General features: G+C 44.6%; 2 protein-coding genes across 8 annotated transcripts in view; one reads left to right on the plus strand and one right to left on the minus strand.

Moving 5' to 3' along the window:
* The first annotated feature begins 1,338 nt into the window (after positions 1 to 1,338).
* On the plus strand, positions 1,339 to 22,774 carry si:dkey-122a22.2. The gene is made up of 11 exons (XM_035606601.2): positions 1,339 to 1,521; positions 2,706 to 2,868; positions 3,039 to 3,110; positions 3,200 to 3,276; positions 3,947 to 4,047; positions 6,320 to 6,436; positions 7,810 to 7,884; positions 18,756 to 18,894; positions 21,345 to 21,427; positions 21,548 to 21,644; positions 21,735 to 22,774. Exons 1-11 carry the CDS (start codon positions 1,462 to 1,464, stop codon positions 21,900 to 21,902), a joined length of 1,152 nt encoding a protein of 383 aa, XP_035462494.2. The 5' UTR covers positions 1,339 to 1,461; the 3' UTR covers positions 21,903 to 22,774.
* zfpm2a (zinc finger protein, FOG family member 2a) overlaps positions 22,554 to 26,243 on the minus strand; it is a 146,356-nt gene continuing 142,666 nt past the window's right edge. For all 7 annotated transcript variants that reach the window (XM_035605372.2, XM_035605287.2, XM_035605464.2 and 4 more), the window contains one exon: positions 22,554 to 26,236. In XM_035605372.2, coding sequence (XP_035461265.2) covers positions 23,691 to 26,236 — 2,546 coding nt within the window. In that variant the 3' untranslated portion in view covers positions 22,554 to 23,690. The remainder of the gene's footprint in view (positions 26,237 to 26,243) is intronic.

Below are 26,243 nucleotides of genomic sequence, written 5' to 3' on the forward strand. Positions count from 1 at the left end.
GGATATACCCTGAAACATACAGCAAACACACACACACACACACACACACACACACACACACACACACACACACACACACACACACAGTGAGTCAATACCTGACATTCATCATTTTGGTCCAGCCAGGCTTTTTAATTACTGCAATGAATTCCCAACATGGCTCCAGTCACCTGCTATCTAAACAAGGTTTATTGTTGAGGCTTTTTCTTTGTCGAGACGCTGCTTAATGGGCAAACAGGCAAGGTCGTCTGTCTGGTATTGTGGTGAATATTAAAGGTAAATACAACACTAAACAAAACAAAAAAATCATCTTTTATCCTCCCTTCATGATGTTTCTGATGTCATGCACATAAATTAACAAACTCAATATTCTCCTTAAGCCAGTGCTCAATAATTCAATGTCCCTCTGGTGTGTGAAATGTGCACAAAGATAACAGACAACATGGAGCTGCAGCCAAACAAAGCGAAGACCCAGTCCGCAACAAGTGCACCGTGTGGCGTTCTGCGCGCGTGTGAATGATGCTGAATATCATCATCTCATCACAGGGCCCCGAGTGACGCCAAGCAGCACTCTTTGACACATGCACGAAACAACCATTTGCATAAATGACTCCTCTTACAAGCAGCTGCCCTGCCCACCACAAATGCGTTATTAAACATGAAGAGGGTTTGATTGGCGGTTCTAAGAGGGGGGGGAACACAATCACACCCCCAGTTTTCTAATTATCTTAATCCATTTGACCCCCGCATCAAGTTTACATGTGTTTAATCAATGACCTCCAGTTTATATTAGGCTCATATTTCATTTAGAATGTGTGACACATATTTTAACTAAAGTTTGATGTGGAATACAGGATGGGTTTGTGGGGCAGTGCGCCTCCTGCAGGCCTGTAATTTTACTGCTACAATAATCATAGATGCACCACAGAAAGAGAGAGAGAGTTGTTTATCTATAATGTGAAGGATAGATAGAAAATAATATAAAAATAGAACAAAATAGTAAATGCACAACAACAACAACAACAACAACGAATAGTAGTAATAATGATCATGAATATTGTTGTTCTTACTTTTATTATAATCATATAGTAACAAAATATGATTGTGTTTTCAGTATATAAAAGTGAATTATTGATTTGACGGTGGTAGTCTTCGGCGGTGCAAACTTATTAAACTGTAAAATGTAATAATAAATATCACAGTTGAAATCATATCAAGAGAGAGTTTATATTAATTGCCTTTTTCGTGGTGATAGATCGTAATATTTGCGACGAGAAGACAAACGACAACTTTACACTCACATGGTTCGGGATAAAAAGCAGCCACGAGGGAAAGTTTGTCTCCTGTCGGCTTCTGTACGTCTACCCGGAAGTAGCTGCAAGAATTCAATTCATTCACCAGATTCTGCCCGGTTACAGCACTTATTATTATTGTTTTTATTAATTATCACTCTATTTCAAAATGCGTCGGAGAACGGAAGCTCCAGCATCAAGCAACGAAGCCGACAATGCCGATAAGAAGGTAACGCCACGTGACAACCCCACTGTTAGCTATGTTAAGCTAAAGCTAACCTGCGTTAGCTATTATTACCTAAAGCTAACCTGCGTTAGCTATTATTAGCTAAAGCAGGTTAGCTTTAGCTTTTATAAGCTAAAGCTAACCTGCTTCAATGTGTTTTGATCGCATGCTTTCAAACTATTAACGTTCTCCTATTGTAGTCACACACTGATCTCACAATTCTGCATGAAGCATGACTTTTTTCATTTCGTGCAGAGAGAAGAAGAGACGAATTCCCATTTAAAAAACAGCCATTTCAGTACTTTTCGCATATTTGAAGTTTAGCAACTGTAAACCTTATCATATTGAATTATTCAGACAAATCCATAGCATCACTTCTTTAATTCTGCACACATCCAGGACGATTAAATAACAATATTTGTGAGTAGTTTGCCTATTAAATGTGAGAGGGTCATATATTTTTTAATAAAATACACAGTGCATAACCCAGATGCCCTCAGTTTGCTTTTGGGGCTTTTGATGATGATTTATTATTATTGCAGGGCTTGGAAATTAAACCTGACTTTGCTCAAATGACAACACAAATGTACAGTTTGTCATAACTATAAATTGATTCATAATAGGCAAATGTTTAGGCACTGAAATTACAGGGGGAGATGCTTTTAAAAAATAGTGTATTCAACATTTTTTATTTTAAACATTTGACTTGATACGTGCAGTAAACAAAAGAAATAACCTTGACATTTAATCAGTGCCTGGTGTCATTTTAGTGATTATTTTCATTATCGTTTAAACTGCCGATTATTTTCTCAATTAGTTGTTTGGTCCATAAGATGGTGAAAATGTCGATCGTGTTTCCACAAACTCCAACATGATGTTATTGTTTTGTCAAAACACCAAATATAATTAGTTTACTGTCATGAAGGAGCAAAGAAACCAGAAAATATTCACATTTAAGAAGCTGAAATCAGAGAATTTGGACTTCTTCTTTCATAATAACAACTTGAACATATTGATTGATTATCAAAATAGTTGGCGATTACTAATCGATTAATCGATTAACTGTTGCAGCTCTAGTGTGATTACCCATTCAAACTTCCCCAGTTCTCTTAGGTACACATCTGTATGACTCTGGCTGTATGCTGTTTGTTCAACAAGTCAACATCACATTTCTCTATGTAAAATAGGGTCCAGATCAGAGACGTCAGAGCCCGGCTGAGGCCAACGGCGGAGTCTCTTACCGTTCCGTGCTCATCAACCTCGGGAAGTGTTTACTTTTAATCATCATCATCCCTCCATTCCTCAACTATGCGTCGCTGCAGAGAGAAGGACAGATGCTGCTGCCCAAAGGTTCTCTCTCATCTAAGTATTACAAAGTCATTGTTTCCTTTTAGTTCAAGGTTTTCATATATTTACTAAGTGTGTTAATTATACCGCCTCTTTTGGGAGTTTGTCACTCAGCATGAAGTTTATGATGTCATTGAAGCCAAATGTCTCTATTCTCTCCCCCTTCTGTTCAGATGGCCAGATCGTTGATGTTGGTTTGGGTCAAAAGATGCATCTTTTGTGTAAAGGACAAGGGAAACCAGTTGGTAATTAAAAACAATTTCTTTGAAAATGCCATGAATAATGTCCCGCTTGTCGTGTCTGAGCTCAGTCTAATCGTCTTCTTCTTGTCTAGTCATACTGGATTCACCAACTGGAATGTCGTCAGACGTGTGGTTTCATGTCCAAGAAAGTGTGGCCACACTAACAAAGGTGGGGAAACGACACAATTACTGTGCAGATCGTATTAAAACAGCTTGTATTTTGAGACTATTTACCAAAAATATTATTTAAATCTTTATTACTCTGTTCAAAAGAATTAGCTCATCAGACCTGAAATAAATATCTTGGATTAATCACATTCATGAGATGCACTGAGGCTGCGTTGGCATCCTGCCATTAGTTTGCCTTTGTCCGAGAACATCCACACTGTGGGGAACTTTGTGTGGAATCAGCTTCATATATAATACACCAGTGTTATTTGTTGTCAGTGTTACGTAAGGACAGTCGCTGCAGTGGCTTTGCCACATCGTCTCTGCTCAACAGGGATTCAGCGCAGCAGAAAGTCAGGGCTGACAGCCTGCCCCGTGTTGTTTGTCTGAAATGTGACCCGAATGAGGTCACAGGCTTGTTGTGGGGGAAGATCCATCTGAACAACTGCATCACAACAGCAGTCACAAAAACAAACTTGCAGATTCTAGTTTAAACCAGCACATGTACGTTCGTTTTTCAATTCAACCAGTGTGCATCTTTAATGTGTCTCTACAGGATTGGGAGGGGGCAGGGTCCTTACTGAGAGCATCTCGTGTGTGTTTGTGTGTGTCATGGTGTTATTCAAAAAGCCTTCTGAACCTGTGGTGTCCCTGTTTGTCACACTGCTCAGGTTTGTACCTATGACAGAATGGGACTTGGCTTCAGCAAGCGGCTGATGCCCAATGAAACCACGGGAACCGAGAAAGTTTGGGGGATGTCAACAACAGGACGGTGAGAGGACCGCAACTTTATTTGGCATTCTGAGTCCCCAGTGACCTATAAAACGTCGGATAACACTTTCTTTTGTCCCCGTGCACGTCTACAACGTAAACATAAAGTCAGTATCAGTTGGAAAATCAGCTCTTTCATTGTCATGAGCTGTCTTGTTCATTATTATTATTATTAGTTTATTTGTTGTTATCTGTTGTTGCTGAATTTGTAAAAATCAATTTGTTGATATTTTAAATGAGATGCAGTCCGACCTGATTCACTGTGACTGTGGTGTGTGATGGAGGTGAATCTGGATTTGATAAGTGCTGATGGGAGGGGGAGCCAGAATCTACAGTACTGTGGGGGAATCCTTCACGTGAAGCAGGCCTGTGGTGATGGCACCTCTTCAGTTTCTGTGCTGACCTACTCTATTGCTAGTGTCAGTTTCAGGAAACTCTAGCTCAAGGCTGTAAGAGGGAAAAATGGTTTGGGTCTCAACATCCAGCAGGACTGCAAATCCTAGTCACGCTCATCATCAACAGAGGCTGCTGATGAAGGTCAAGGATCATGGTCATCTGTGCAAGTGCATAACACAAAGCAAATAGGCTCCTATTTGTCTGACCAACACTCTATAACCCAAAGATATTTAGTGTACAAAGGTTGGAAAACAGAGAAAAGCAGCACATTCTCTGGAACCAGCGAACATTTCCACATTTTCATTGCAGATTCATTGATCTAGCTTTAATTTTTTGTTTTGTTAATCGGTCTGTAAGATGTCAGTGCAATTTCCAAATGCCTGTTTTTCGACCAACGAAAACCAAAGATTTTCCATTCAAGATTAAACTAGGGCTGCAACTAACGATTATTTTCATTATCGATTAAGCTGCTGATTATTTTCTCGATGAGTCGATTAGTTGTTTGGTCCATGAAAATGACGATTGTCTTTCCCAAACCCAAAGATGATGTTTTGTTTTGTCCATACCCAAAACATATTCAATTTACTGCCATAGAGGAGCAAATAAACCAGAAAATATTCACATTTAAGAAGCTGAAATCAGAAGAATTTAGACTTAAAAAATAAAATAAAAACAACTTTAACCGATTAATCGATTATCAAAAAAGCTGGCGATTAATTTAGTAGTCGATTACTAATCGATTAACTGTTGCAGCTCTATATTAAATATAACAAATAGAAAAATGTCAGAGAAGCTGCAACCGCAGGTTGATTAGCATATTTTTTACTTGAAGTATGAATTGTACCATCAGCGTTTTTATTTCCAATAAATTTTCTGTTGATATTTCACATTTAGATGTGACAATTACACACGTGTCAAGATGAGATAAAATATCCCGCTGCACTACATTACAGCAGAGTAAATATCCACAGGCAATCAATATTTCCATGATGAAGAGGCAGTTTGAGGACTTTGTCATGTCCCAGCCAGCAGAGAAACATGGACACATCACGTATTGCCTTCCTCTGCCCTGCCCTGTCTCACACCGCTGAGAGACTGGGCTGTATAATCTTCCGGCCTCTTGACACAGTAACGCGTTTTGTGGAATCCTAAATCTGCCTAACGGATTTACCAGGCGTGGTTCGCCAAAGGTCAGCGGTCCAGTTTACCTTGGCCTCTTGCTCAGAAGGCGGGCGGCCGCGCATTGGGAGATGCAAGCAATCTTCCCAGAGTTCAATATCTCATGGAGTTTGATGGCCGCAGCCCCGCCTCAGTCTCATGAAAAAAACTTTTCATTTCATTTGATTTATTAGCACAGCGAGCGGAGCCCGGGACGACAGATGGCTCTCAGAGAGGAGCTGCTGCATCTCATATAATGATGATGCTCCCTGTGATGATATAAGTCCGCTGGTGATCGTCCTGCAGTGTTTTGTGGTGGAGAGGAGCCAGCAGTGTCTTCCTTCATGCCGTCATTTGGGTTCCAGTAGTCCTGGTTATTTTTAGTGCCATGTGTGTAAAGTGATTGATTAGATAGTTATTAACAATCTTTATTGCAATTTTAGCACAGAATCTGTAAAGCTTCTTTTCATTTTTACCCCTTCCTTCTTCTTCTTACACCTCATTCTTTTGCATCCAACTAACGACTCTCCTCTGGGTTCCTAATAAACCTGTAAATGAGCAGACGAGAGATTAATGAGATTAATGATGGCCCGTCGTCTTCATCTTTCATCTTGGGCTGTCCTAGTCCCACCTAGCCGGATAAATAACCCCCCTGGCACAGTTTGCAGTTGTTGCCCTGGTTTGTGTGCAGAGGCAGATGAATGTTATCTGTCTTCCAGGATGGTGGACGATCTGCACCGACTCATCCAGGCCGCCTCGATAGCCAAGCCCTTCATCCTGGTGGGGTCTGAGCTCGGCGCGTTCAACGGCAGGTTCTACAGCCACATTCATGATGCGTGAGTATAGAGTACTGTATATACATTAAGGTCAAATGTCCAGCAACACTCGCAGCACTCATACAGAACATCTTTATTGTCGAGTGTCGAGTGTTCTCATGCACTATGTGCGAGGTCATCGTATCTGTGGCAGGCCGAGGCTAGGCTACATCTTGCAAGACACAAAGCAGTAAATATAGAACATACACAGAGTGTTACGATGGAAATAGCCATTGTGTTTGTGAGATGACGACATTAGTCTGAGACAGCTAAATACACCCACGGGGACCGGGGTTAGGCCATACACTGACCACCGTGTTGATCTGTGCAGCGAACCAGAAGCCTCCTCAACATTGAGCTCTTATAATAAATACACTTGTTCTTAAGACATCCACGGTCTCCGTCTTCCAGAGTCAACTCCATCAATTGTTCCATTACAGTTAAACTGCTGTGTTTCGGCCTGTGGCCCTCATCAGGCTCATAAAACGTTCATCATGAAAAATGAATTGTGCAAATCCACAAATTCATGCAAACCACTGCAAAACCACATAATTAAGAGATATTTATGAGAAAAAAGTCATTAATTGAGAAGTCTTCATTCATACCCGCCTGGAAATAAATATATATTTATGAATATATATATATTTATATTTAGAACATCAAAAGTCAAAACTGCTTCACTCTTTTCCCCTGAGAATTACCAACTCTTTGCCTCTTTTCACTGAAAAGTAAGAGAAGTCAGGTGATAGCAAACGCACACAACACTAGAAGAAATTCAGAATTAATAGGCATATTTAAGGGAATGATGTGGGCAATTCGGTGTGGTTTGTTTGAATTTAAGGCAACTGTTGGGCCTTGCCAGAGTGCCACTCTAGTTTTTGGTGATTTTATAAGAAAATTTCTTTATAGAATATCTCAAGGCATCTTTAAAGGTCTATTAAATCTTTGCTAAAATGTTAAGATAACTAATTTGAAAATGGCTTCGTAGCACATGAAGTGCCTCTCGAACTCACACTGGATCTAACCCAGTGACCATTCCCATCAACCCCCATAACTCCTCGCCATCTCAGAGACAACGTTGTGATTAACGTGACAAGTAGCCTGTACCGGGAATGAAAGATTTAGTATTTAATCAGGCACGACGCTGCTGCAGTTAAGGGAGAAAATTAAGCAGCGGTGAGTGGATGACACCTTTTCCAAATGGAAATATTGCCCCCGGATGTGGTGTATATCGGTCTGTGGGGACACGGGACGGACAAATCTACAGGAGGACCGACGCGGTGACGCCATCCATCTCGCACCCATTAAGGGCCAGGCCAGGAGGGTAAAGTGGACAGTCAACGAGTCTTTGCTCATCCGAGTTCTATTTGTGTGTGCCCTCTCATTGTCCTCAGGCAAGTGTCAGACCTGGTGCTGATTGATCCCATCCCAGAGGACGTCTTCGAGGAGGACCAGTGGAAGGAGTACTGGTGAGTTCACAGGAGGATTCAGGGACATGTGAAGGACAGAGGTGGTGGAATAATTAAAGGGAGGGAGGCAGCTGACGACGGAAAGGAAAGAAGAGGTTGGACGGAAAGATGTTGAAGGAGCACAAACTCGAATCGGGATGTGAAAAATGCGAATTGGAAAAGGAGATTTGAGAAAAGAGGAGCGTGGAGAGGAGTGAAGAGGATGATAAGGAGCTCTGAAGCGCAGAGCGGGGGAAAGATAAAAAGGGAGAGGCAGGGAAGAGGAGAAGGGAAAAATGAAATGTATGAAGGAAAGGATTAGGACGAGGAGGACGGAGGCCGAGATGCCAACATGTTTCACGAGTCGAGCTCCAAACTTTTCCTCTATTGGCTGTCATGGTGAGGATACTGTAGCTGGTTATCTGCGCTGGGTGGGGCTCATCAGCATGATTAATTGTAGGCTGAAGAAACTCATTAAATGATCACACTCTCTTAACGGATGAGGGGAAGAGCGAGGGGTTGTGGCGGTTGTCATCACTGACTGACAGAATTGTTATAATACTGCTTTAATCCTCCGTGAGAGATACGCGTCAAGTGGCAGTCGTTGTCACAGCATATATCTGATAGTACAGTAATTATCATACAGAGGGGGGCGGGTTGTTATTAATGATAATCCAGAGTGCAGAGGAGGAATGTTTGTGAATGTGTCAATTATAAACTGGAAACAAGGATAAACTGATAACACTACTCTCATGTAATATTTGAACTCAACTGCAAAGCAAATAAAACATAAATAATTAACGGATTGCCGAGGCAATGACGTTAGCAACTACACTAGCTGAATGTGACGGAATCCAGAGCGTCTTATCTGTCCCGGCAGCGGATATTATTTTCATCAGACAAACAACATGCTCATAAACACGGCATCCAAAACACAGTAAGAACTAGTGAGGGTTAGTTTACTTATTTAGATGTTATTTATAAAAACTACAGTGACAGAGGAGAGGACCACTAAGCTGAAGGGGGAGCGTGTCTATGTTCCCTCACCCCCACTAACACAGGGCCTAATTTTGATACAGGGGAAATTTGATAGAAATGAGGGTACATAGGGCTGAGGGAACTTAGGAATGACCCCGCTAATACGACCTGGCATAGCACTTCAAATAATAAAAACATTGGTATTTTTCGGAGGATTGTAGGTCTTTGTGGCTGTCAATCACTTTGCAAACAGCGATATATACGAAACAAAACAACTCACAAGCAACAAGTGAGCTCACATGTGGAGGTAACATATACTCTGACATGACAGAAAGCGATAAAATCAGCTAATCACGTTTTTAGAGCATCACTCCACGACTCCGTGCAGCTGCAGTTCCGTGCACCGGTGTTAGCTCGCCGCTTACATAAGTATGAGCGGAGCCGGATAAGGAATGGATCCCTGAAAATGGCCTAATTTGTACGTGACTCAAAGTGGAGCGGCGCCATTTATCAGGGGTATGTGTCCAATTATCTTCTGATTAATAGGCATTCATTTCACTGGAGTACATGACGGTGTAGCCACAATCCAATTACTCTGTGGAGAAGCGATGGAGAAATGAAATGAATCAAGGACTTAACATTTTCACTCCGTGAAAAAGCTGTTTTTATCATGTGTGTCGGATTTCCACGGGGGGAGTAAAAATAGAAACAGGGAAATGGGATATGGCAGCATGAAGACGTGAGAGATGCAGCACAACACCCGGCATCCTGACATCCCAGCATCCCAGTGCCATGGGCATCAATGGCTTCAGCATGCTTTATCTTCTTCTATTTTTTTTGAATTTTTTGCGTTCATAAAGGTTGCATGGAGGCGTTTATTCCTCTGTTGTAGATATGGGTTTATTAGCTGTCAGAGTTTTTTTTTTACAGTGTTCGGTACACAAGATAAGTAACGCAGGAGGGAGCAGCGCTGCACCTGAGCAGGATTGTGGGGAGACTGTATCAGCTCTGCGCTGGGACCGGAGGATTTACACATCAAAGACCTGCTCATTAACTCGGCTCGCTTGCAGAATTAGTTCGGTTACATCCGACAAAAATGATTTCACCATCATCTCCTGAGAATGGTATTTCCGCGCGTGTGCGCGTGCGTCTGTGTGCACGGGCATTCACCATTTGCTGCGAGGGGGGTCAAATTTCTTATTTGGGATTCCCCCCCCCCCCCGGCAGACACGGGAGCATGTGTCTCATTTCCTTGCAGGCGTTGATAATGCTTCCTGATGAAAAACCGGGCAAGTGGTTCTAGCACCAGAGATTAGCCGAAAGCCCCGGTGTACGTGTTGCGCACAAATTGCATTCAGAGAATGAGCGCCAGTGGTTTGAGTCACTCGGGCGCCGGCACTATTGTTTCAGCAGCACAATCACAGGAAGCCTCAACATCTCTTCACTCACAGGACCGACCCAGTGTTGTCTTCCGGATGTACCTGGCTGTTTGAATCAAACACCGCCCGTGTTATCAGGGGGCAGTCGTGCTGAGCCACGCTCCTGCTTGGTACCAGGACCGACCATGGCAAACCCGCGATGGTCTTTGTCGTCAGAATGACCCCGACAATGTCTTTCTGTGCCGGTGACTAGAGAGGAGGCTTTGTGGGAAGAACCTTCGTAGCTCCTCACTGGATCTCAGTTGTGTTGTTTGGTTTCATTCCCATAGCGATGCCTGTTTGTTCGTACTTAATGTCAGTCGGAAGGTGAAGAGGGAAGGTAATGTGGATATAGGAGCTAGACGTTTCCTGCTGAGGCTTCACATCGAGCTCCCTGAGGCAGTGGCATCCTGGTGACATCGACCGTGAACCACAATGTCCCTGGTGCATATGCAAGAAGCCTTTGTTCTATATCTCTCCCCATCTCACCCCGTCATCTTCTCTACTGTCACACATGGGAAAAAGAAAAGAAAAGAAGAAGCATTATTTGCCGAAAAAAGTAAGAATTTAAAAAAAATGTTGGTGACACAGATGGAGGCTTTTATTGTGAAGCAGTTTTAGGGTAAAGGCAATTATTTGTTGTTCGTATCCCTGGATGAAAATGGCGTACCGGCTCGGTCAGTCGAGGATATTCCGCCTCCTCACCTTAAATACAACAAGCTCTCTGGATGTTTTGGATCATTGTCCTGCTGGATGTTAAAATGTCATCCATGCTTCTCTGTATACCTCCTCATTCATCCTGTTTTTTCTTTCTGTAATTTACCAATAAATGCCGTAACAGAACCTCCACCGTGTCTGACAGACGAGCTGGTGGCTCCGGGTCATGAGCTGTTTCTCCTCGTTGTGATTTATGTTTTCATCAGTCCGTAGAACGTTGTTGCACAGAACTCAACCGCTTTCTTTTGTGTGTTTTTCCGGAAACTGCGCCGGGACCCTTCCGCGTTTGAGGTTCACCAATTGATTTTCGTCTCGTGGTGAATCCTTTGAGGTTCCTGATCGTTGACAAGAAAACATCCTGGAGAGCATTGTTGACTGGCGTTGCAGTGAGAATTATTTAGACATGTCAGGTCATTTGACATTTTCGGGCTTTTTTAAGATTATGCCCAACTGTTGTACCTTATCTCTCCGATAGAGGTTTTATTTTTGCCTCTTTATCATTTTTTCTCACTTGCATATGTCACTTCTTCACTCTTCGTATCGACTCAACCTCCTTTAACTCTCTCATGGTGCCTGAGTTAACACTGAAGAAACATGTAGTAGCTGAGGATCAAATAACTTCTGCAAAACCCCTCAAATCTGGGCACTATGTTTGACGGGCTTCATCTCCATATCTCTTTCTTCTATATTATAATAAACCTACACAAATTAGAGCTGATGAATGAAACTTTAATGTCGAGAATCCAGTATTTTCATTTGAAACTAATCATCAGATCCTGATAAACAAAAGAACTGTACAACAGTGTCCAAATACTGTACTTCTGGTCCTGATTGTAGTTGTTACCTTTTGAGTGCTTCCCTGTGGAAAAAACATTTGCATTGTGCTGTGGAAATCATATATCCACATACTTTTTGGTCACCTTTTTCACTCTTTCAGATAATCGGACTACTCTCTAGATACTGAAATTTGACCTAGAATTAGAAAAAAGGACATCAAAGGTACTAATACGTTTCACTAAATGAATTGAATTGATAACTCTTTCATAATATTCTTAGACAGACTTTAGCTGCAACTTACACACTCGCGCGCACGTGTCTCCTGTCTTTCTGCAGCCGTGTGTGTGTGTGTGTGTGTGTGTGTGTGTGTGTGTGTGTGTGTGTGTGTGTGTGTGTGTGTGTGTGTGTGTGTGTGTGTGTGTGTGTGTGTGTGTGTGTGTGTGTGTGTGTGTGTGTGTGTGTGTGTGTGTGTGTGTGTGTGTGTGTGTGTGTGTGTGTGTGTGTGTGGTATTAAACTAATTTACCCCATGGGGAATATATTTGCGCAGAAAGCAGCAGCAGCGGGGGGAGTGCTCTCGTCCTTTCGGTTTAATGAATGCTGATTGATTGGCAAACTCTCCGTTTTTAATGTACCATTACTGTGTTTAGTGCAACTCCACCCTCGCAGGAACGCCACTTGAAAGTCTCCTCGTCCCTTCCCGCCACATCTCACTTATTTTAAGTGCATTTTTTTTTCTATAACTACAGACATAAATCCCCGTTGTTATGTCGTGTTTTCGTGTATTGCAGCTGAAGAGATCTTCTCTTCTTATCAACCATTCAAAGCGCTTTTTACAGTACAATTCACACACACACACATCCATACACTGCCGGAAGAGGCGTTGGGGGCATTTTGAAGTGTCTTGCCCAAAGGACACGCCAGCACGCGGACTGGGAGAAGCGGGGATCAAACTGCCGACCTTCTGGCTAGTGGACTATCCTCTCTTCCTCCTGACCTACATGTGTGTTTGTGTGGTATAAATCCACAGTCTACTGGACGTACCCACTCCTCTCTTTGTGCGCGATGCGTTCAAGTGGCTGTATGAGGTCATGGTCTGTCGGCGCGGGGCTGAACATGCGGCCGCAGGCCTGGACGGAAGCCTGATTGAGTTATGAGTCCCAAAGTGAAAACGACTCTTTCCGTCCCTCATCCATCATCCTAACTGTCATTAATCTGCTCGACAAGGTGCACATACGCACTGAACACATGGTCCTAATTACATACACAGGTGCATATACTGCTCCGTGGACACGCTCATATTATACCCGCACAGCTTTCAGTGTGCAGCAGGTCGGCACGTGTTTTGCGGCTCACCTGGAGCCTGTACTCCGTGCGACAGGCAGCGTATGACTGTCACTTTGACTGACGAGCGTTCAGAGTCGCACAACTGCTGCGTTGGGTTTGATTTATAAGCCAGACGGGGGTTGAATATCGAGGCCGAGGAAGGAGTGTTTCTTCCCTTCCCCGCAGCACTTTGTTAGGAGAGATTCAAGGACAGAACTGAGTCCTCTCTCCTCTCTCCTCTCTCCTCCAAGTTATTTAATCATTTCAGTTGTATACTTCTCGGATGGTACAGTGATTAATGTTATACTATAAGTGGCATAATGTCGTCTCTGAGCATTTGCTTGCTCTCTCTCTCTCTCGGTCTCCTCTGCCTCGGTAAACAGCAGCAGCCAGTCAGTGATGACACATCCAGTCCCCCCTCCCCTCAGAGCCCGCTCGCCGCTACTGCGTTCAATAACCCACTGGAGCACAGCTCTGCGCCGAACCCCTCCAGGAATCCTCGGCTGAGATGGGCAGCAATCACACGGGTCTTGGGGGGGGGAGAGCGACGGAAGACCGGATAGAGGAAATAGAGAGAAAGTTAAGGGCAGTGGGACATGGGATGAAGCATAATGAAAGGATGCGGCCTGACAAAAGCCCGACGCAGGGTCTATTGATAGACATTACAGTATGTAATGTCTATCTATTTGAGGTTAATCGTCCCTGTTAGCTCTGACACAAGACATTAGTTCGAAAGAGAACATCTGTTATAAAAATGTTGAGGACATTTTTAAATTAAGAATATTTTTGATGTTCAAAAGAAATTATATTTACATGTTATGCAGTGTATTTTGTGCAAAACAATCCTGACTTGTAGCACGATATGTGACCCTGTAGGGATTCATTGTGCTTCATACTGTGGGTCTGTAAAGGCTCCTCAGCCTCTTCCCTCAGTCCTCTCCTGACTCAGCTCCCCCCCCCCCCCCCATCCTCCCTCCCCCCTCATCCAGACCCTCCCCGACGAATCGGGAATGCCAATTAATTGTAATTAGAGCCACTGTAAGCGTAACTATTGCTGTTATGCTCCACTAATGAAGAAGGGCTGCCACGGCCCCCGTGTATTTACCCCAGTGTAATCTATAGTATTGATGCAGAGAGGAGGGTCTCCACGCAGGAGGGGGGGGGGCGCTGATGTGGTATAAGAGTGACACCTTGTGGTCATGCTGGGTATTGCACCTTGGAATTGCAATTGCCCTACGTCGAGGCAATTTGTAAAAGTTCTGTTTATTTGCTGTGGGAAATTATTTTTGAAATACTTGTGTTTGCTGGGATCCAAAGTTACAGCTGCACATGTGATATATTTGATCTTCACTTGGCAGGTTCAAGCCCGGTTCAAGACCAGTTCACATCTTGAATGTCTTTTCAAATGCTGAGTAAAGTGACACAGAATGGTAAAGTAAAGTCCAGCAGATCTCAAGTGTAATGTTCACTAAGTAAAGCGGAATGTTTCTCAATTGTCTGTCGGGAAAAAAACAGAATTGGCAGAGTTTAAATCAGATGATGATCAAATAGAAATAGTGTGTAACCACAATGCTGTAACTGTGTCAATGAACAGCTCATATCTAAACATATCCTCAGCCTCTTATTGACATGAAATACAGTGAAAGTTACAAGATCCAGACTATTGAATACTGAAGGTATCACAAACAATAATATACAATATGAAGACACGGTTAAGGGATGTTGCATGATATACTATAACTTGTAAGAGATTGAAAGTATGTTTCTGTAAAACGGTGTTGTACTTCACACAGTGCTGTTGTTGTGTGCTGGTCAGATTTAGTTTTGTCTTAGACAAAGATTGTCAAAGATTTGAAAAAACACAACAAACGGTGGATAGGTCGAATCAGATCAAAGAGATCTGATTTAAAAAGTCGTCTCTCTATGGATTACCGAAAACCTTTTCTAGTATTAAAATACAGTTCATTAGCTGCGGGAGGGTCTCTCTTCTGTCATCTCTATGGACGATGGATGAAAATCTATATTTTCCACCGTCGTCTGTCCCACATCTGTAACGACACTCTGACATGAAGGTGATGACCGTTGTCCCGGTGGCACCTTGTCAACACATACGACCAAAACGCTCTGCGTTGTAAAGGCAGAACGTGGACTAGAAGTTCAGGTTGTTGAGTTTCCTTTATTGGAAGAGGTCTGATAGGGTAAGAGCTTCACCGTACACAATATTAGGGGTCGACCGATGTGGCTTTTTCCGGGCCGATACTGATTATTACTAATCTAAGAGAACGATAACCGATATTTGTCTGCAGTAAAAAAAAAAAGTGTGGGAAGGCGTCAACATTTAGAACAATACAAAGTCTCAACAATAAACTTTGTTGACCTTGAAGGACATGTTTAATTCACAGAACCTTTCAACATGACCGTAACACGCAAAGTGCCGTGAGCTGTCGGCCGCATTATTATGAGGCTGAACAAACAAATATGGACGGGACATTGATAAAGTCCAGAGAGTCGTGTCAGCGGCTGCATCAGAGCTAAAGTGGCACAATTCAAAATGAAATGATCTTTTAGGAAAAATCGGCTTAAATAAATGACCGATACCCATAATGATAAAAATGAGAAGTAGTTCATACTGAGAAGAAATCTGAAGTATAGAGTGGTAGAGTTGTTATTATGAGAAGGAGGACATGAAATCACACGCAAATACAAAAATGTCAAGGTGAACACAATACTAACATACATTAGTAAAGAAGACATGTTTACTGAGTAAGACCTGGGGCTGCAGTCACGTAGAATGTGTGCAATAAATTAAAAGTGTGTTTTACTACAGTCAGTTATGACCATAATCTTGTTTTAATAACCCCGTCAAATCATTTAGAACCTGGTCTCCGAGGATTGAAGATGTGATCACACCGCGAGCTCCTGGTCGAGCCGCGTGTAAATGTTCTCCGCTCATTGTGAGAGTTGGGAGAAGCTCGTGTAATAGTTCGTGTTTGGTGTGTGAGCAGGCTCTCAGGTAACAGAGGCCCTGCATATGGAATGAGATGGTAATGAGGGGGGGGGGGGGGGGGGGGGGGGGAGCCTTATCACCACAGGTCCAAATTCCGACAGTGAATTGCGCAGTTGTAACAAAAGTAACAGAGCGTCCATTCAGCCTGCACTAATCCAGATGGGAAAGTCAAACAGCAGAAAGTCCACGGCACAAACTCATTTCATCACTTTATTAATTTAGATATTGCCTCCTCGCTCCTGTGGGGAGGAGGAGAGAGAAGAAGGGGGGAAAAAAAAGCGCCCCTCTGAAATGACCAACATCGGTGAGGCGTTTTGCTCTACATGGTTCCCCCACCTCGTCTCCGCCCGTTATCTGTTTAATTCATCCCGCCAATCTTGGCTGTCTTTACCCACTAAATTTCCCTTTGACACGCATGCCTTGCTTCGCATAATCCTCACTCCGGGGCAGAATTAAAAAGGGACGAAAAAGAAAGGGAGAGGGAGAGAGGGGAGGGAATAGGACAGGTGGCTGGAGGATCCTTGACGTGATGGTCAATGCCAGGCCCGGGAACGACTCGACCAGATTCAAACTTGGGGGGCGCTGATAGGGAGAGAGAGTTTGACGGGTGGAACGTGTGCAGAGGCTGAGCCAGGTCAAAGAGGCGGTTCTAAATGGAGGTGCAGAATGACTGTGGGGGGACAACTGAGGGAAGGAAGATGATGATGTCAACATGTCCCTCTCTGCAGGTCGGATTTGAAAAGTTTTCTCTGAAAATTAGAGCCCCCCCCCCCCTCTATCCATTATTGACCTGTGGGGACCGTTCCTTGTACCGTGAATATGGCAGATACGTTATCTCACGCAGCCATTTGTTGCAGTTGAACAAGCCTTCTCCTGCTGCCTCCATCAGCTCTATCTGACCAATCAGTGCTGACACGCTTTGCCGGAGCTCGAGCTTGACATTTTTCCGAGGCCACAGTTCTTTGGGGCTTACGGCAACACAACATATCAACAACAACGGGTGAAATGGGTTCATTTTGCACTTGAGAAGAGCGTGCTTGTGATGTAGGTTCGATGCGAGCGATATAAAATGGCACCCGAGCAGCACTGAGACGTGTTTACTGTGGCAAATGCTGAAGATACCGCTGCAGCTCGTGTGCAGTGTATTAGAACGTTTTAGTTGTAGTTAAATAATTGAATAGCCAATTCAAAGAAAAAATAAATCAGCCTGTCTCTAGGCAGAGCTGTGCTTTGAGCTGAATGGCGAAATGTGTCACATGCTCATCTTCACCAAGGAATGTTTACCACGTTCACCGTGTGGGTTATGGCATATATTATCTTACGCAGACAATTGTTAATAAGTGCTTAGTAGTAAAAGTAAGTTAGTAAAATGAATCTTGTCGAGAGCGTAACTTTCCATCCAGTCGCTCTCGAGGCATCTCACAACAATCAGAAGGGAACACAGGAAATCACCATCAGTCAGTAGGAATTATCCTCGAATGCCTCTATGAAATTATAAATCAACGCATGTAGTAGATGTTGAGGAATATCATATCAACAGGCTGATATTAACATCCATAAAGCCACAGCACACGCGTGGGTAAATGATACTGTAATAATACTAAATGTGAGGATTTCCCTCGTATTCTCTTTTTCATATGGTTGAAAAGAAATATGAATTGACAAGACAGGCAGTTTGAAGACATATTAAAAATGTTTTCTGGTCATTTGTCACTATTTCTGACTATATATTGGTAAAATAATCAACCAGTCGAACAACCGAGAACATAAACATTCGTTGCGTCCCCATTCGTGTAACACTAAGAGGACTGCATCATATAACCTGACGCAGTCAAATAGGTGATTCCTAGTTATCCTTGAGGCGATGATATTTACTGTAGGATGGAACATGGCGGAGAGAAACTGATAGGACACAGGGGCACGGTGCTGCTGTGAGCGTGGCCCCGATCAGGAGTACGACTTAAACTGAGATGAGTGTCTCATCTCCGGGGGGGGGGGTCGTTGGCTGAATGTAGGGGCGCGGCCGTCGCGCGGTGCTATTGATTGGGCTCCACAGGCTGAGACCAGCCAATTCAGAGCACCAGTGAGCCGAGACCGATTGGGCCTCCTGAGTTACAAAATCCCACAGCTCGTCGTCTTTCATCTGCCAACCCCCCCCCCCCCACACACACACACACACACACACACACAAAAAACCTCCTTCTCATTGCCCAGGCAAATGTTTTCGAAAGAGAAAGTTTGAGATTTTGAGTTGAAAAAGGAGTCGAGGTTGTGTGATGTACTCGCGTACAGTATCTGTTGTCGCCACGAATCGACCTCGTTGTGTTGATTCTGAGCTTTTTCATGTTTTTTGAGCTGCGAAAAGGAAGACTATCTTGATCATTTGCAGTTTACCTGAAGATGCAAGTACATTAGAGACTATTGGAAAACCAGCTGGTTCATTTGTTGGATGGTTAACAACTGATGGAAAAGGCTGGTTCTGGTACTTCCTTAGGAAAATCTGCTCCTTTTAAGATTCAAGGTCTTCTGCTTTATTTAGAAGGTTTATGAGGTAAATAGTCTTTTTTAATGATTACTCAATGCCTGCTGGATTTTTTTAAATGAAAAAAGAATTGGTAAGGTATATATATATATATATATATAAATATATTGTGTGTTTGTGTTTGTTCAGGTATGGTAAGGTGCTGCCGACATTCCAAGCCAGACAGTTCTCAGCTGCTACAGGTCTGAGCCGCATGCTGATCATCCTGGGGGCGATCGAACCGACTGTCAAAGGCGAAAATGTCTCGGAGGAGGTCGTCCAGCGTCAGGTCGGGCTAATGTACACACACGCACACACACACACACACGCACACTCACGCACGCGCACACACACACACTCACACATTACACCCACACACTCACACATTACACCCACACACTCATATTACAATGAAGAATGTCTGGAAGGTTGTGACATTGATGAGCAGGTCAAGAGTAATGCAGAGGTGATTTATATACATACCAAGTTATACCAGAGATTTATATGATCTGAAGACAAGACTTTGCTCCTGCGACAGAACATTTCCTGGGCCTTCTTGAACCCTAATTGAAAATACGTAAGAGAAGGGATATATTTCATTCAGGCATTTTAAATGTACACCCCCTCTCCCTCCGTGTTTCCCCTCTACGGCCACAGGGTGGTGCTAGTGTGAGAAGAATCACGCCGCCTCCTCAGCAGAGATGCGAATGGATTATGATTGCAGCAGCGTTTGTCTTCATCTTGTCAAGAGGCTGAGAATTTGCCACGATATGACACCGGACATCATTTTTTAAATAAATGAAAATCGAACCCATTCCACGGCGCTGACACGACGCCGCAGACACGCTTGTATCTTCGAAGGCCTTTCTTCATTGTGAATCTCCGGCTGGTGACAGGTCGTACAGTTTGTGGGGAAAACGGCTGTTAATATAAGCTACAGGCTTTTTTTTCTGTGTATTGCAGATGAGTTTTTTTCTTTTTTTCTTCTTCCTGCAGCAGTTTGCTGCCCCTCAGATCTGCTGCGAATCTGTTTAAAAGAAACATCCGGTCGTGGCACTTGTGTCTGACTTGCAATGGGAAACGTCCCAGGCAGAGGAGGAGTAATGGATTCTGGTGATGAACAACAGCCAATATCTTGGGTTACACGGGGGGAAGTGAGCTCCGTCAACTGACACCTTGTTTCAGCGTTGAAGTGAACTCTTGCACAGTCGGGCCCATTAGGGACTCGCACAGGGAGAACGATTATTGCAGGAAAAAGCTAATTTCTGCGGCCGTCTATTAGGTTTTAACCAAACAAGTCGCACTTCGGTTTCTCTTATGTCTTCGTTCAGAGGAGCAACTTGCACTTGAGTGGCCCCGCTGTGAACGCTCAGTGACGCCTCCAACATAGCGTTAGGCATTGAATGTTTTTTTTTTTTTTTTTTTACAGCGGCTCGTCTTGGTGATGCAACGACGCCTGCGTCGGGGATGAATGCGAGCGGGGTTCGTTAAGATGCCTTGTTTCTCCGCCGCCCGCCCACAATTTGATGGCAGTAGTGATGAGGGACCTATTTCAGCTTTTCGAGTATTACAGTTGTTGCCAAGGAGATAAGGACATCATTGTGCTCGGATTCTCCAAGGACAGAGAAAGGTTTTGTAGACAGGCTAGTGAAGGTTAAAATGCGCGCGCGCACACACACACGCACGCGCACGCACACACACACACACACACACGCGCACACACGCACACGGACGTGTGCACACACATGCACAAGCTCCCTGAACTCAATAGAGCATGCAGTCCATTTCTCAAGGGCATGTTCTGTAACCACTGCTTAATTGAACTGGAGCAGAATTGTTTGCTGCTATGTTAACAGCACCGGAGCCGTTTGGTCTCATCACACGTGTGGGTGATAGATACAGTTTAAAAGGGGGAAACTCTGCTCAGTTTGAGAATTCTTTCACCCACTGCCCCCCCCCCCCAGATGTGATGTCAGTGTTGCGCCCGGAGCCTGTTCACGGAACTTCTCTGCATTTAAATTGTCTCGCCATAGCAACCAGTTTAGACTTTAGAGAATTATGTTTCTTTGCATTGGAAGATGAGCGTTCGGGTCTCGGGGCAGTAAGGTTAAGTTTTGCAAGACACTTCCTTATAATACTTAATACGCTCAACTGTTACAATCTCGTGTCAGTGCCAAAGAGATAAAGAGCAAAAAAAAAAGAAAGAGAAAATGGCCCCACGGTGTCAGTTTGTGGTGATATGTATTATCTAACAGGATCTGTATGACGTCAGGCACAAGGCCGACATGACTGAGGGATTTTTTTTTATAAATGCAGTCTACAGTTTTCTTTTAGTCTCCGCTATTTAAAAAAAAATCAAACAGAAAAATGGTCAGAAGAAATTAAGGCTGCAACTAACGACTCTTTTCATAAACGATTAATCTGACCATTTTTTTTTTTCCTTTCAATTAATCGATTCGTCGTTGAGTTCATGAAATGTCGATGGTGTTTCCAAAAACTTTTGTTGTGTTTTGTCCGAACACCAAAGATATTCAATACATTTAGTAACTGTAACTGTGGCAGCTGTAGAAGAAATGTTAAACCAACCATGCACATACAAGACGTTTGAAGTGTCTCAGTTTTTGTGAGATGTTTACTATACAAAGTTCATATCTGATTTCTGTTTTACCTTGTGTTGTAATCCTTTACATCCATGACATCTTTATTTATTCATTGATCGACTCCCTCTGTCCCTCACAGAAATACCTCCTGAGTAACCCCGCCCATCAGAGCAGCGCTGTGGATGAGCATTACTTTCTGAATGAGAGCGCAGCTCAAGTGAGGTACAGCACGGGGAATCTTCTCCTCTCACAGTCCTGCCGTCTCCATATTGAAGGTGGACGTCGGCATGAACGCTACACTATCACTCAAAATGCACATTTGTGTTGTCGTTGTTTCTAAAGGGACATCACAAAGTTCAAGCCCCTCTCCAGCAGGGTGTCGGTGAGTGTGATCACTGGAGATTCTTTTGATGAGCAGGTACCAGCGCACCTGAACCAGGTGAGCGCGTTTAGCCCCCAAGCACTGAACGCACGGCGACTGAGCGATACGGCGAGAGCCCACAGTGAATCGTCTCTCCCCCTGCACCAGATGGTCGCCGAGCTTCAAAGGAAGTTCCTGGAGGAGTCGTACCCATCAGCCAATCAGATCCACATAAAAGGAGCCGACCGACGAATGATCTACAAGAAGCCATCTGCCGTCAGCCAGCAGCTGCGGAGGCTCGTGAACCAGCGACAGGCCAGACAGCAGAGCGAGTGACCCGTGGCCAAGACGTAACTATAAACCCAGACCTGGACAGAACAAGAGCAGTTGAATATGGTTTAAATATTCAATAAAATATTCAAGTTATCTTTTTAAATTTTTTTTTTTTTTTTTTTACCTTTCCTTGAAGCAATCTGTCGAGATTGTCTACACGTCTGGCGAGGTTCACAGAGGAGTCATGTTATTTTTCACAGCTCTACTTCATTAGAATTTATTTTAATTGAAGACGACTGGAGGGCATTCTGTACGGTTGAAATATTTAAAGTCTCAGGATTCAGGAAAAAAATCTTATCTCTCACCTCGTTATTTCAGTTTCTTTTACCTGATTGGCCAGAGCCAAGATTTTTTATACATAACTCCGTATCAATGTGAAGGGCGTACATACATTTCACCGCTCAACCTGATACTTTTATCTCATCCCGCCTCTGTCTCAATATTCCGCCGCAGGCGAAGGGACATTGAGTTCCTGTGTCTCGGTCATCTGTTGTGTGCATATAATTGCGTTACATCACCATCAGAAACCGAGCTCTATTTTTGGACTTGATATGATTCATTTATTTTAATTTGAATTAGTCTATTTTTGACAAACATGAGCTGTTTTATTTTATTATGTATACATGGTGAGTGTGAAAGAAAAAGCAGACAGTGTTGGTTTATCCTGAGGATTTAAGTTTAATTATGACACCACATCAAAATAAAAATTTCCAACAGATCTGGAATTTAATTCCATCCATATACATGCATAGCAACAACGTTTTAAGAAACATTTTTCTCCCATAATCAGGACATTGGAATGATCATTTTACATCAGTATCCCCCACTGACCTCCCACCCCTTCTTGTTCGTCAGCAATAAACTTAATTCTTGTACAACTTCTTTTTTTTTTCCCTACGGGGGAGGGGGGAGGGGGGGGGGGTTTACAAATAATTATATGCACAGTCCCCCCCCATTTCATAATACTGCTTTCAGTAATGTTTCCCCCCATTTACAAAGTATTGCGTTGAGAGCAAATTGCAAAAAGGGAGACCCAAAGTGTATCATCAAACAGAAAATACGAGTACTGTACAAGAATGCCGCCATCCGCATGAAAACATCCACATCTGAGTTGAAGAAAAAGAGAGACAGGGACAAACAGCCACAGATGTATGCAAAGCCATGTGTATATGTCCAAAATGTGAGGTGCAGGGAGGATCTCACCCAAACGGCGAGTCTGTAAGGCGAACAAAGTCATCAGTCGCGATCTGCAGGTGACATTTTGGGGCATATACAGAAACTGGTACAGCAAATAAGAATACACAAGTGCCTCAGTAGCTATTTTTGTGTCTAAAATGCATCTCATTTTTGTATTGTCTATCGTTTCGTTGAGCCTACATTACAGTGTAAACAATATGTGTGCTACACAAGAATGACTATACAATAACATTACAAACAACTCTGATATAAATTTCATTTTTGAAGTTTAAATTAAGAACACCTACCTCTATTAATACTGATTGTAAAATAAATTAATGTGAAAGTGGCACCAATATTATTCTTGATTCGTTTATTCTTTTTTCCTTTTTTAACCAATGGGGTTTTTGCATTTTTAAGTGTTTTTAAAACGATGAAAGAAGAAGCTTCTCTTGATTGTCCACAAGCAGCGTTTAGCACTGCGCGATGCACTATTCCAGACACAACAGTGTACCAAAACAAAGGAGGAAAAAAGGGGCTAAAAGTAGGAGGGGGGGGCGGGGGGGAGGTGTGGGGAGGAGGAGGACAAGAAGAAGAATGTCTTATTCTTCGGACTTATTTTACATGCTCTGCCGCATGTGATGAACAGTAAAACTTCTTATGGGTAATAAAGTTCGACAGGTTGTTGAACTGGATGTCACAGAGGCGGCAGTACTTGCCACTGCCCGAGCCGTTCACACCTTTGGTGGCCGCGGGGGCCGCCTCCTCGTTCGGGGACTTGGAGGAGGGCGACATGTTCTCGTTGGAGTCGGCCTGGTTCTCGGTGGCGCCCCACGTGGGCGAGGGGTTGGGGGGCTGGCCGTCCGGCTGCGGCTGGTTCTCCTGCTGCAGTGGAGCTGCGTTTGAACGCTCGTCGGGCTTGTGGCCCCCGTTGACGATGACCATGCCCCGGTTTTTGGGCAGTAGGGGGAGGGGCTCCTTGCCGGGGTGGGGGCAGCCATTAGCGGCCGGCTGCTGGGCCTGATCCCTGGTCTCTCCTCCTCCTCCCCCATTGACGCTCTCCTGTTCGCTGGCCTCTCCCTGCATCACCGGCCCCCCAGTCACATAATCGGTTGGCTTTATCCCAAAATACGGCGATATTTGCTCGGGACCTTTCGCCTTCTTTATTGCTCCGGGATAAAGGCAATGGGGCAGAAACATATTCTTGTTCTCATCTTTTGATGGGATGAGCTGGGGCTCAGCGAACGGCTTGAGTGCCGGCACAGGCCCCATGTGAGGGGGGAGCATGCCTCCGTTCTGGGCCATAACCTTCCCGTTGCCGTTCTTCTCACATTTGCCTGGGCTCTTATCGTAGACATCATCGGGGTTGTTATTGCCTTCACTTTTCACATCTGGGAACATGGCCGGCTCCAGGCTGCCAGTCTCATTGTGTTGTTGCTGCTGCTGCTGCTGCTGTTGTTGCTGGGCAGCAGCAGCAGCGGTGGCGGCGGCAGTTGCAGGGCAAAAGTTCTGTTTGTGTGCCAGGTAGTTCTCCACTTTGTTAAAACTTATCTTGCATACTGCACATTCGTGATAATCCAACAGTCTTTTAGGAGAGCTACACGTCTTGTCGGGGACCGGCGAACACTTTTTGCTGAGGTCAATGGGGGCGTCGAGCTCCTGCTGCTCCGCAGTATTGCATTTGGGAGCCAGGATTGGTTTGGTGACAGTCAGCGAGGCCTCCAGGTGTTTGGGTACCATACCTGGGAAGATGTCACAGCGGGGGTGGAAGCGGTCGGCCAGGCTCTCCACGGCCTCCTGGGATGTACAAGGGTTCATGGGAGGAACTCCGAGGAAACCCGGCTGACCCATGGGGGGCCTCTGGTGGTCCTGGTCAGGGAGACACATCTCGTACATCTTCCGGCGCTTGCGGGTCCTCATGGTTCTCTGCATGGACGGCACCTTGTTGGCGGACATGCGTTTCATGGGGGGGTCGTGGCGGGTGGCGCAGTAGTACTGCTTGTGGACCATGAAGGTCTCGTGACGACTGAAGGTGATGTTGCAGGCCTCACAGGTCGTCTTATTTGGATCATTATCACTTTCCACCAAACCGGTGGTGGGGCTCTTCCCCTCCAACTGCTTTCCGTTCATCCTCTCCTCGGCCCCAGTCGGGGTGGAGACCTTCTTCACCTGTCCCGGTAGATCCTTCTCGGGCCCTTTGGCCCCGGCGTTGATCATGTCCAACACGCTGGAGTTCAGACAGGCGGACTGCATGAGGTGGCTGTCCGCCTCTGTGGGGTGGCAGCTGGCCAACATGCTGACAGAACTGTGACCACTGTTGGGGCTCACCGCCTCCGGGACCTTGTCTGAGAGGGCGGAGAAGTCCGGAGACTTTGCCATGTGTTGCCAGCGACTGTTACAGTAGTGCTTTTTGTGGACCAAATAGTTGTCCAGGTTGCTGAAAGTGATATTGCATTCGAAACAGGTGGCCCCTTTGGGCATGAGAGGGCTGTAGATGACAGGGGGGTAGTTGTTCCCACCGTGGCGCAGCCTCCGGTGGACCAGCTCTGACATTTTAGCCAGAATCTCAGAAGCCTGCGGGACCACGGAAATGTCTTGGGAGAAAGCAAACTGAGACAAGAAGGGGCCCATGGGAAATGTAGGCATGTTATGCTGCACAGGGGAGGAGGCCAGCCGGGGGCTAGAGGGCTCCGACTTGATCCGAGTGTAAGAAAAACTGGCTTTACTGCCTGGGTGCGCCTCTCCCTTCTGAACCGACAGCATGGGCTTCTTCTCAGCCTTGTCAGGCTCTCCGTCTGTGCTGGTCTCCTTGTTGAGGGCCCCTTTGGGACTTCCCAGCAGAGCATCCTTCCTGTTGGCCAGCTCAGCGCGGGCCTGCTGCTGCTGCTGCTGCTGCTGGAGGCTTTCCTCGGGACCCCTGGGGGAATGCTCGCTGCCGTCGCCTTCCCTGTGAAGTTTGCTGCCGTGCCCGTGTAAGTCCTGATGCTGTAAGAGTTCCCTGTGGCTCTGGAAGCTGATATGGCAGTGATTGCATCTGAAGGCCGCCTGTGACAGGTGAGACATGATGTGATGCTGGAATGTAATAAGAGAATCTGCCGTGTAGTTACAGATTGTGCATTTCAAGCTGGTGCCAGGAGGGAGGCTCTCTTCCATTTTGACACCTGTGAA

The sequence above is a fragment of the Scophthalmus maximus genome, chromosome 1 (assembly GCF_022379125.1).
Source record: "Scophthalmus maximus strain ysfricsl-2021 chromosome 1, ASM2237912v1, whole genome shotgun sequence".
In the NCBI taxonomy this organism is placed as follows: domain Eukaryota; kingdom Metazoa; phylum Chordata; class Actinopteri; order Pleuronectiformes; family Scophthalmidae; genus Scophthalmus; species Scophthalmus maximus.